Source organism: Stegodyphus dumicola, chromosome 4 (assembly GCF_044657685.1).
Source record: "Stegodyphus dumicola isolate Sdum_Otavi_A_Nest chromosome 4, ASM4465768v1".
NCBI lineage: Eukaryota > Metazoa > Arthropoda > Arachnida > Araneae > Eresidae > Stegodyphus > Stegodyphus dumicola.
Window position 1 is genome coordinate 94,423,262 of NC_140771.1, and position 12,931 is coordinate 94,436,192.

The 12,931-nt window shown below is 29.2% G+C and overlaps 1 protein-coding gene across 1 annotated transcript in view; it reads right to left on the reverse strand.

Annotated features, from left to right (window-relative positions):
- The window catches only part of LOC118201772 (histidine ammonia-lyase-like), a 35,102-nt gene extending 24,207 nt beyond the window's left edge, over window positions 1-10,895 (reverse strand). The window contains exons 1-9 of the mRNA XM_035373924.2: window positions 10,234-10,895; window positions 9,487-9,553; window positions 7,362-7,389; window positions 7,177-7,251; window positions 6,530-6,669; window positions 6,016-6,053; window positions 3,658-3,783; window positions 1,914-2,053; window positions 22-69 (exon numbers count right to left, since the gene is read on the reverse strand). Coding sequence (XP_035229815.2) covers window positions 22-69; window positions 1,914-2,053; window positions 3,658-3,783; window positions 6,016-6,053; window positions 6,530-6,669; window positions 7,177-7,251; window positions 7,362-7,389; window positions 9,487-9,553; window positions 10,234-10,477 — 906 coding nt within the window. The 5' untranslated portion in view covers window positions 10,478-10,895. The remainder of the gene's footprint in view (window positions 1-21; window positions 70-1,913; window positions 2,054-3,657; window positions 3,784-6,015; window positions 6,054-6,529; window positions 6,670-7,176; window positions 7,252-7,361; window positions 7,390-9,486; window positions 9,554-10,233) is intronic.
- Between the last annotated feature and the right edge of the window lie 2,036 nt (window positions 10,896-12,931).

Consider the following 12,931-nt stretch of genomic DNA (forward strand, 5'->3'; position numbering starts at 1 on the left):
TAAAATAAATTGCCTACTCACCTCCTTGGGACCCAAGGAGACAGGTTTCAAGTTATGGCTTTCTAGAACCTAAAAGGACGTTATTCAGTTACTTATGCTCATTAGGTTTTGCCCTCAAATAAATAATGCGTAATACATGAAATGAATTTATTGTAGAAACGTTTAATTGAGCTAACAAAATCTGAGAAAATGCATTGTAAATGTAATATTGTTAAAGCAGTTATAGTTTATGCTATAATAATAATTACAAACAGCCGTTATGATGCACTTAAGCAACAACACTTCTAAAGGAAGAAACTTTTTATATAAGCAATCAGTGTGAATGGTTTCATTTAGTTAAAACTTGTAATGCTATATTTTTGAATGAGAAATACAAATTTTTAGGAAGATATGCATCATGTATGAATATAAAATCCGAACTATTGAAAGATTCCGATTAGCTCTTCACTTCCAAGATACTGTGCATCGTAAATTTGCAGAGTAAGTTACAGATGTTGAAACATTTATATCGCATAAAGGACTCCAGTTACTCACATATCAAAGATTCTGATGCTGTGCACCTATGGCCAAACCATCTCTCCCTCAAAATCTTTAATTCATATAATAAGTCATTTATTCTTTTACTTTAAATCATTCTAACATATTGAAACATTTATGTAAAAGTTTAAGGAAATTTAACTATTAAAAAATTCAGGTATTTTCTATGCAAATTCATGAAATAATTATCATTAATAATTTTAACTAATATCTGTTTATTTGTATCTAAACTTTTTATAACATTTTTTTGAAGTTTAAAACTTTTTGTTTGTGGATAAAGTTTTATGGAATTCACTAAACGTCATTCATAATATTTTTGATTATATATATGAATATATATAGATATAGATATATTCATAGAAGTAGTTACACTCTAATACGAGGAAGAAATAACCTTTTATTTTGATTTTTTGGGGGGGGAATGAGAAAGAAACATTAGGCTCATTGATTGAGTTTTCCAAATTGCCTAGGTGGTTGCTAGGTAGTTTGCTAGGTGGTTACTTTACTAGGTAATGAAGAAAAAAAATAAATATGGGTATTATACGCAGTATGCCTAGATTTAATGTACAAATGTGCATATCTAGGGTACATAAAATTGTCTAGTGCATATGAAATTAGCTACTCAAGCAAGTCTGTTACAGAATCCAAGAGATCTTAATTTTTAGGCACCACTGAACTTCAAGGAATGTTCCTTGTTGTTTATGAATAAATATTTGACATCGATACTAAAACTGGTTGCATCGGTTCTCTTTTTTTATTACATAGTTTAAGAGTATATATAACTAAAAATACTATATCAGAATATTAAAAGGCACAATTTAATAAAAGGCATATAAAATATTGAAAGAAGAAAACAAGAGATTCATTTCATTTCATCTTTTTACAGCTTACAAAGGAATAAAATTAAATACATTTTTATATTTCTTTTTAAATTTCAGCTTTAAAATTTCTATTAGCTCATTTTTGGGAAAACTCAAGTTTCAATAGATTGATAAGATGATATGCAGATGATTGATAATTTTAGTTATAAAAATTTACTTGTTTCAATAATTACTTATATCTAAAAGCATTCAAAAAGGCAAAAGCTTCCAAAAATTATTTGCTTAAAATCTCTGTAATGAAATATTAACAGTGAAATTTTCAGACGAATCAAATTTGAAGAAAATATGTTTATTTAATTCGATACTTCTGTAATGAAATTCTAAAACAAATTAAGATAAAATCGTTTATTCAGTTCCATATTTTTGCAATTTCATAATGACAGATATTTTTTTAATATTCTCATAGTCGCTGATGTTTCTATGAAGCTGTGTCATAAGCTGTGGTAATAATACATCACTTGCTTATTATAAAAATATGAATAGCAAATTACTCACATATTTCGCTTCTGCCCATCCAGTTTCCGGGCTCCACATTTTACCTTCGCCAATCATACCTAATGCTAAATGAGCAAGTGGTGCAAGATCACCACTGGCCCCTACCGTTCCCTTTTCAGGAACCCAAGGAAGACAAGAAGCTGGAAAAAATATATTACACAGACTTTAATAAATGCAAAAATAAGAGCTGCAGAGATGCAGCTTTAAAAAAAAAACAACTTTTAAGCAGTTTCCCGAAATTACAAGGCGCAAATATATTGCTCTATATCTTTCGCTTTTAGTGTGTGTTATATCGCTTTTAGTATGCGTTAGCTTTTAGTGTATCTATTTTCTTTCAGTCCCTTTTAGTCTTCCTTTTAGTGTGTGCCATTATATTTCGTTTCCTTTTAGTCCCTTTTAGTGTTACTTGTAGTATTATTTATATATCTTTTCCTTTTAGTATGTGATTAATAATTTAAATTATATTAATAAAAATAAGTAATTTATTTTAATTGTGCCTTACAAAACTTATTGGCAATGAAAGGATTAGCACAGTATGCCCTTAAAAATTGAAAATTTCAAACTTTTGCATTCCTTTGTTGCTTAATTTTAAAACTTTTGCCACATTTAAATTAAAAAATTGTTTTGTTCTTGTTTAATGAAAATTCCAAAAATAAATGTTCCTTATTTTTTGTTATTTATAAATCTTTTAGAACGTTTTCCTCATCATTGTAAAGAAACCTCACTCATTACAAAACGTAACAACAATTTCGCTGCAATTTCCTTTCCCCCTTCTATTGATAACAAAATTATCAAAATTACCCTAAATTCAATTCCCGGATTATTGTCTCTTCTATGAGTAAAATTCGTGTTTTTTAATTTGGGGGAATTCAGAGTGGTTTAGATATATCTGGCGAAGTAATAGAGCTATGTCATTTCTTATTAAAGTTCACGCATTTTACGTCAGAAAATTAAAAATTATTAAATCTTCCATTACTAATTCCGCAAATTTTATCTTAACTTCTATCTATTACACTTTTTTTCTACTAAAATTTTCGAAACATTCTTTCGTTGATGATTTAGATTTCCTTGAAGTTTTCCACATTTAACAAGATTTTAGCTTTAATGTACGACTTTTTCCTAATCGTGTTCTTCGAAAAATATTTGTTTAAGTTTTCTTCTTTCCTTTCCATTTTCTCAGTATAATTGGCCCTGTAATTTTATATTCACTTACCTTTATTCTTTTATTTAAGTTATAAAATTTTGCCAGAATGACATGCAGTATTTTTGTCTTATAAAGAAGAGAGACCCATGTCATGTTCTTTTGAAATGCATACAGATGTGCTTTAAAATTTACATCATGTTAAGGCTTAATTTTGTTTTAATTTCAAACTTTAAAAACATCATTTTAGGATAAAATAATATATAGAGACCTGTTTCAAAATAAGAACATATTAACAATTTTACCAAATTTATTGATAAATAAAATGAAGTTACAAAAACATGTAAACATATGAAAAAATAATGTAAAATGATAGCATATGCTTAAAAAATAATTTCCTAAGTATCTGACTCATTCTAACAAGAAAACTTAATTTTTTATTTAATAAAAATATTATTTAGTATATTTTTTAATTTTTTATTTAATAAAAATATTATTTAGTATATTTTATGAAACCCATTTAATGCTATAAATTAAAATTGAACAGATAAGTTTTACAGCTAATTACTGTAAATCGTCATTAAGTAAAAGAGTTTGTCTTACCATTGAACGCAGCTACAACATGCATCAAAGTATCTAATGAAATGCCACTGAAACCTTTAGCCAGGACATTGATACGCAAAGCCATTAACATCCGTGTCTTTTCAGGAGTTAAAGGCTGACCCACACCTAGAAAAATTAATGAATTTGCCAACATTTACTTGCTATTTGTATATGCTACACTTTCTACTGAGTTGAAAACTTTGTATTATTTAGACTTTTTATTTAAAATTTTCATAAGTAATATTTTTTTATCTCTATAGTAACTAATATAATACTATATTGTGTTAACAAAATGGTTTTAAAACTCAGTCTTTCTATAAAAAATGAACGTTAGTCAGTCAAATATATTCCATTCTGTTTAATGACCTTTTGTTATCTTCCTGATAACTTCATAATCTCTCGCTCCTAGAAATTCTGTTCTTTATCAGCAAAAAACTCAACCAAGTGAGATTTTGAGGGTCATCGTTTTTACTGTATTTTTTACCATTTAGGAAGTTTTACAAACTTCGAAATAAATGATAATCCGGATAGTGTACGGTCGCGACTTTATGGGAAATGTGACATCACTTCTCAATAATTTCGTACAGGTTACTGAAAATGTTTTAGGCCTCACATTGTCGTTGTGGAAGACGATTCCTTTACTATTTGCCAGTTATGGTTTTTCCTCTTAGATTGCTTCTATCAAGTTCATAAGTTGTTGGCAGTAAACATTTGAGCTGATCGTTCGGTTGCTTGGAAACTTATAAATGCACAACAACTTTGTAATTCCTCTAAATTGACAATATGACTTTATGCATTATTTCGCTATGATTTCTGCTCTTTCATTATGCTTAAATCATGAACTTTTTTTATTAGAGTTACTTCGATCCAGTTTTCATCATCAGTGATAATTCATTTAAAAAGAAAGCCAGTTACATTAGTTTGAAATGCGTATTGCAAGTATTGATTCGTTGAGTTAAATGTTTTTTTAATTCATGTGGAACCCAAATTTCGAGCTTCTTAACGAGCCCAAGATATCTTATGTGATTTTCAGTTGTTGTGTGTGATATAGTATTTAACCTTTTTGCAATCTCTCGCATAGTTACATGACGATTCAATTCAATTATGGCTTTAATTTTGTCATCACCAACTTCAGTAGGTCGTTCAGAAAGTTGGTCGTCTTCAAGTGAAATACCTCCAGAACAAAACTTTTAAACGAATTGTGTTTCACGCGTTCTGTTAAGCAATCAACACCATGAACTTCACATATCTTTTTAGCGAGCCTCAGACGCTTTCTTTCTGTCATGAAAATATGTTTAAAATGTTTATTTTTGCACCCCATGTTAAAATTTACCGTAACAGACAGTTGTAAGCAAAAATACACGGAATTTGTTTCTACAGAAATCAAAAGGTTTTCAGCTGCCGAATCTCAAAGGAGAAAATATGTACGACTGACAGAAGACTAACAAAACGAGCATAACGCTATCTATTTGTGCAAACAGAAATTACTTTCTTGCCAATCCAATAGTTTTATATTCTCATACTATGAAAATGGTAATGCCTTCTTAATGGAAACTAGCTTTACTAATTAAAATATAAAATAGTGCACAAGACTGGCGTTTCATATAATTTTTTTCCTACGTTATTAAAAATACCTTACTTACTTTTATGTAAATTAAGTTGCAATATTATGTATTTATTTTAAGTGTATTTTAATAATATTTTGCCATCATTAAGAATATTCCGTTTATTTTTTGTATAACGCCTTTTTATGTTATTTATACATTTTAGAAATTTTCACTAATTTAGAAAAGCTAAGACATTTCATCCCTTCATACAGAAAGGCCATATTTGTAAACTGGATTGCAATTCATGATATTCCATTTAACTATTTATTTTTATCAACACTTTAAAATTACTGCGTCATGAATATTTTCACAGAAGTATTTTTACAGAAGAAATAGCAGTTTGTATTACTCGTACTCTTGGAACAATAATGAAATTCATTTAGGCTATCCAGTTACCTTTATCGGATATGAAACAGAATCACTTTTATTTTTTAATGAGAAGTATTTTGAGAGCTATTTATTTGGATGTGGCAAAGTACATAAGGGCTACCTGCCTAAAAACAGGAATGAGTACTTTCTCAGAGAAACTGGGTAATATAAATGTTCCATGTCGGAAAAACCAAGAAACATAGCCAAGCAAGCTAGACCGTATTCTAAACTGATTTGATTTTTTTAGGTGTCTTAACAACACGGCGTTATTCTCATATATGTTTTCCTAATGAATAATATATACGTACAGAATAAACAAAATAATTTTGCAAATGAAATAAGCTCATAATTTTTAATATTAAAACTTCTGATGGATACATACCTGCTGAGTGAGATCTAATGAGATTTTCCTGCAATTGTCTGTAAAACAAGAGAGTAGCATTAATGTGGATTAAATTAATACTTAATAAATTATCGTATAAAAACTTGTAGTTCTTAGAAATAGTTTATAAATGTAAGTAAAACTGCAAAGTGCAAAGATAAAATTTCATTTCTTAGCCCTTATTTCGATTTAATAAATTACAAATAACTCGAGAAAAGAGAAACATGCCAAAATAAAACTTATAATTAAGCAAGATAACAGTTTGTGTTTAGTGTAGATTTTAAGTAACAGTTTGTGTTTAGTGTAGGTTCCTCTTTGTTAAGAGAAAAAGCTCTGCTCAGAATGGCAGAATTTTTTTTCCTTCCGACGAAGAGGGACTTGTACTTCTTTACCCTCGAAATCGACAGAATTTCAATTAATTCAAATCTACCTAGAATGCAAATTGTATTACTGTTTAGTTTTGAGCATAAAATGCTTTTTATGATATTTCAAAATGAAAAAAAAATTATCTTACATTAATTTCTCATCGCTGATCACAGTGGTTGCAAATTTTCCAAAGCCTGTATTGACGCCATATGCTACTCGATTTTCTTTAAGAATGGTTTCTAGTAACTGTCTTGAGCGGTTGATTCTCGCCTGCGAGTCAATGCTCAACTGAAATGAAATAAATCAATAAGTAAAGAGAAATTCAATACGTCTTAAATGATTTAACAAAACAATTAAGTTCTAAATAAACTTGTAAAACTATCATATTATAATGTAAATTTAAGTTCAAAATATATGATTAATGAAGCTTACTAAAATTTAAGTAAGAAATGTAACAAAATACATGACTTCTGTAAGACTACTTTATTAAAACTATTAATTTGTTTGAAAGCACTTCCCTGGTGTGATATTTATATCAAAACATTATATCAAAACATGTGATACATTATATCAAAAGAACGAAGCTTTTTTGTTGTCTTTTTTATGGTTATTTTAAACCCAAAATTTAATATTTTCCAAATTACGCATCTAATCATTCACGTCCAAAAAATCTGGAGATTTAACTAAATCAGTTTAGATATAAATCCCTTCTTCTATATCAGTTTTATTTAATAATGAAATAATATCTAAGTTTGTGCTTGCAGGCATTCTAAACTATCGCTGTGTAACACTTACTTTAATTTTAAACATTCCTTTTCCAAGTTTTAACAAATCTTCTGGGGAAAGATTGAAACCATCCAACACGAGGAACTGAAACAACAACAAATTTAACTAATTAGTACAATAACAGTTAAGGAAGTGTAGATTAATATAAAATAAATTTGAAAGTAATTTAGGTGCATTATTAAGTATATACTTACCTCAGAAGGAATTTTAAATTTTCCTGGACTGATAACAGTAAACGTTAAAGGAAAACTGAGATTTTACAAAAAAAAGGCGGACAAAAGGAAAAGGAAGGAAAAGAAAGAAATCATAAATATATACAAAATTCTAGCATTTTATAAAGAACATTTATAAATACTTAAATATAAATGTGTGTAGTAACAAGCTGTTACTCAAGAAAATGTGTGGAGCAGAAAATTCTTTACATACTCCTTCACTGAAAAAGGTGACTGGGGAAGGAGAAGAACCAAATTGTTGTTTACAGATTGGTGACGAATTGTCGTTCACCATATTTTAGTCGGGCACAATGGACAGTCTTTTTGGATTCTGTTTACAAGCATGAAACGTCAGAAATCAGCGTTACACTAGCCAGGATTTTATCTGTGAACTTACCGATTACTTGCCTCATGTGCTACCACTTACTTCACGAAGGCACCGTAAGGAAGAAGAAATTACCTCATAAACGTACACAATAATGTGAGGAAAAGGGGCTATATAAATAATTATATTGCAAAACAACCTTATTCATAACAGAATCCTAAAGTTCGTAAAAGGATTTGGTTCATATAAATATCAAAACTGATATTTTCTGGTATTTTTTAATTCTGTCACATTTATTTCTTCATAGGCTCATACTTAATTTATTTTACATGCATAGTTTGCTGAAAATTTTCAAATCAATAAGAGAGCTTGAAACACAAATCAAAAGGTTTTTGTACACTTATTTCCTAATTCCCCGCCTTTTCTTCTTTTTTATTGTTAATATTATCACTGCAATTTAATATGGTGCCTTCAACTACGAATTCGCATTATAATGAAAAATAAAATAGATTATAATGTTATGACCACCAAATTAATAATCTTTCAGTTTTAATTCGGTATAAAATAATGATTATGTATATATCTAGCAAAGAAATAACTAATAAAATTAATCTTAAATGGAATATTTTATGACAAAATGTGAAAATAAAAGATATCTTCATTATGATTAACTGTATTCGAAGAGAAATACCAAAGGTTTGAAAAAGAGAATAAAACGAATATAGCTTCATTTTTCTTTACCTATACAAATCTATCAAATAATAGTATAAATTTTAATGAATACGAGTTCCTTTAATTTATTATAAAATAAATATATTTCATCCTACTCAGAGATCCAGTCCTCATTAACGCCATTGTGAGCTTATTTACATAAACTAAATTATTATAGTTAAATTATTACTTTTAACTATTAATTTATTTACATATATTAAACATAAGTTATAAAACTAATTTGAAGAATCTTTAATTTGTATAATTGATCATCAAAATATATATAATTAATAAATGATAGTAAAGTTTATTAAAATAGCTAATACCTTAAAAGCATAGTTCGATTTAGCAACAGATAAAATGTTAAATAACAGCAGTAATATGAAATTTGTCAGTACCAGCTAAAAACTTGCTTTAATGTTTCTTAAAATGTGCTCATAACATGATATTTTGCCTCTTAATAAACATTATACTGGTAAATTACCTAAAATCGTGAAAACTGGGTCAGCGATTAGTAAAAGATGTCCTTAATTATGAGACAGATATTAGATCAAGTATGTTGTACACTGCGTAAGAGATAATAATTTTTAAATATTATTGATACTAATGACTAACAGGATACATCAGTATTTTATAACAGTATATTCTCTTTCAACAATTGTTATTATTTACTTTGATTATTTATTTATTTTCTTGCTGTAGCAATGTAATTACTTCTCTGATACCACTATAGAGACTACATATTTGCGTGAAATGCTCTGATTTTAAAGAACCTCAATCTTTTTTTATTTCTGACAGTTGATATGATATATAAAATTCTAAGCAGTATTTAATATTCTATATATTAAGCGTGTGACTCTTTGATGATATACAGCTAATGTTTAAATACTTCTCGTTTTTCTTTGAATTTAAGAACTATTGCTTTTTACCGTCTCAATTTCTTTCTTCGAAACTGAAATTTTGTTTTCTTTCATAAAACAGATTTAAACTATACAATTATAATAATGTGATATAAAATTTATTTGAATGCCAAATTTAGAATTGCAGGGAAAATTAATATTGAAAGGATACACTTGTTCTGGTACATAATGAATCTCCGCTGGTCCTGTAACTGGACTTGCTTTGTCTGTCTCCAAAACTATACAAAAAAAAGAAAGTCAGAGAAATTTATTTTATTATTTAAAACGTAATAAGCAATTTCTTAGCAACATTTTATTACGAACTCCCTGACAACTTCAAAAGAATAACAAACGATAATTTTGATTATTGAAAACTACTAGTTAGTTTTATTCATTATAATTTCATATTTTTTATAAATATTTGCTGCATTAAGTTAAACATAACGCTATGTGTTATGTAACAAAATTAAATTATGTCTAACTTACTGCCATGCTTTATATAGTAACATATGATTATATAATACAAAAGGACAGCAATAATTATATACCACTCTCTTAGTATATAATTACTGCTGTGTTATTACTTAAATAACACACATATGTTGCTTCCATAAAGTATAATTAAAAAATAAATAGTTAGTAAGTTTGACGTTAAAAGACAGGTAGACATTAAAAATAAATATTTAGTTTGTAAGATTCGTACTTATTATATTATATTCCTCCTATTTTTCCATTCTAATGGTAAATTTTAACTAAATATATATTACTGGTTTCTTATAAACACATTAATTACAAACTGGTAATAAGGTAATAACTTTACCGATAATAAAACAACAGATCTATTCAATCAGTTTTTCTCAGTGCTAATCTAAAACAACATTTAGCATAAATATTGGATGGGAAGTTTGTTGAAACTTACCTACTGATAGAAAATCATTATCATCAAGGACGATGCTCACATCGTCATCTGGATCCAAGATAGCGCCTCCCTTCGTCTTTCGGATTTGATAGATACGTTCCTCTCTACCAGATACATGATAACCTTTAGGTTTCAGTTTCTGATATCTGCGAAGAGCTTCTTCCCCAATCCATCCTATCGTCGTATTGCTCTTGTTACAAGGGACAGCGAACCATTCACCCCGAATTCGAACAGAAACTTTCATTGTTTAAAGCAAGAAATAAATTTATGTAATGTAAGAAATGGTAATGCACTAACTCTAAGGAAACCAAAATATACGTTAAGTAAATCAGATCAAAGTTATCTTAAAACAGATTTTTATAAATCGATAAATATGCTTGATTAGATAACAGAGAGTGAATATATCTAAAATCGTTAATGATTTTAGCAATAATTTATGACTCAACAACAATATTTGTTATTCCACCGTCGTACAGAAGGAAGATGCCGTGCTCTCTTGATACATTCGTATCAAACTTCTAAAGCGGGAAGATAAAAAAGCTACCTAATATATAAGAAGCTTTCGCAGATTTAAAGAACTCTCCAGGAGATTAAAGGGTAATCTTATCAAATCGAAAATACACGTCGCGGTAAGAAAGAGCTATTTCTGCAGGTCAAGGAAATGCATAAAAACTGAAGTTCCCTATCATTCTCGTTTTTATGGGAGATGAAAAGAACAGTATCTGTTTGACCTTTGTCCTTTTTTTCCATTGACTGGCACATTGGCCAATTTCTTGAGTGACCTTATTCACCATAATGCGTTATTTGTTGATCGCAGAATAATGACTAAGTAGCTGACGACGTATATCCCAGACACATATTTGACTAGTCCCCACATTTTTGGACGACTACACGTGACTGAGCTCTTAAAGATTACGTATATTGGAAAGTCTATTCCAGTTTGCGTCTCAGAAAAACAAGGGATGGGTAAGGTATAGAGTTCAAAGCATTTGCAGATAGACTGCTACTAAATTTAAAAATATTATGAGAATTTATCATGAAATGTTTATCGGCAAGGGCAAATATGAAAAGAGAAAGTGTGATATTTTACTCGTTTGATGACTGCAGTTTTACAAACAATTCGAAAAGTTGTTATTTTTAGGGTGAAGTTCACAAACTGTAAAATAATATTTACATTTCCTATTACATTCTCAGAACTTTAAATATAAATCCAAAAATTTAAGAACATATCAACAGTATACATCCAACTAATTGGTTCTGAGATAATTGTGTTTGAACATTTAAATAGCCTATTGCATTTTTTAAATAACATCATTCTACCACACACCAAATCCTAAACTTAATAGAATATATTGCTCTAAATTTCCAGAAAAAGACCGCAGTCGCTGCATGTTACTTCGATTTCGAAAAATCTTTCGATCGAGTGTGGAATGCAGGACTTGTGTACAAGCTTTCAAACTGCATACGTCCTAATAGCTTTCTAAAACTGATTATTCCATTTCTTAAAAGAGGAACTTTTCAAGTTAGATGCGGTGATTCTCTCTCCAGCAAGAAAGTAATGTACAAAGGCGTCCCACAGGGAAGCGTACTTTCACCAAAATTATTTTGCATTTTTGTCAATGACATGCCTCAGCCTTTCTCTTCAACTGTTTAAAAGTATGCTGATGACACCGTGGTTTTAACTAACTCCCTGAACCCTCGAAATGCTGTAGACAAGCTGAAGTACCAAATTAATGAAATAGATGCATGGTGCAAGCTATGGAAATCCACCACAACCCACAATGGTGGTGATGTACATAATGTAAATATTTCGAATTTTTTTTTTCGTATCTTATTTACTCACTTTTTTTGTCTAGTTTGTGTTTAGTGTTTTGCACCAAGGACTTTGTGATTTTTATAAATCATCTTCACAAAGCGAACTGTGCAGCGTTTTTGTGTATAGCCAAGTTTGGTGTTATTTTAAAATGTGCTTTTCGTGTTTCTTCAACGGACTTTGAATTTGCAAAGCCATTTAAATGTTTACGAACGTGAAAATTACTTACTCTCTGAAGTTCAGTTAGAATAATCCCAGCTATTTTTTTTTAATTACATGTATTTTTGATATCAGCGTTTTGCGTCTCATCATCATAACCGCTCTGCTTAAAGCAAGGATCAATCTGAATTTGACTTTATGTCATGTGACTTTACGATGTACTTGTTTCTCCTGCTCTATGCACGCTGGGCGTAGCTGCTAACTGTGTGTAAGACTTCAGCATTCATGTATTTACGAAGGCATTATTGCTTAAATGGACTAATTTCAGCATTTTTGTTTACATGCTTGAACTTTCACGAAGGAATGATTTTCCTGACTTGCCACCTGTGTTTCTTAGTTTTTTCGTCCCCACGATGCGGCACACAAGACAGTGTGCCTTTAATTGAAAAAAAAATAAAGTAAGAGCCCAAGAACCAAGATATCTACTGGTGATTACTCTTTGTAGTAGAGGCCAGACTTTAAATTTACTATCCAGACCCAGATTAAATAACATAGCTTAACTAAATACGACATAAAAGTTTTTTGAACTTGTCTGTTCTCTTGACAACATTGTTTTAGTGCCATTTTCTTGAAATCTAAAAGTTAAACATTTCATTTTTTAGCCGATCTCTTGTACTTTTATTAACAATTGAAATATATGTCAACATCAATACTTTACAATAGTAA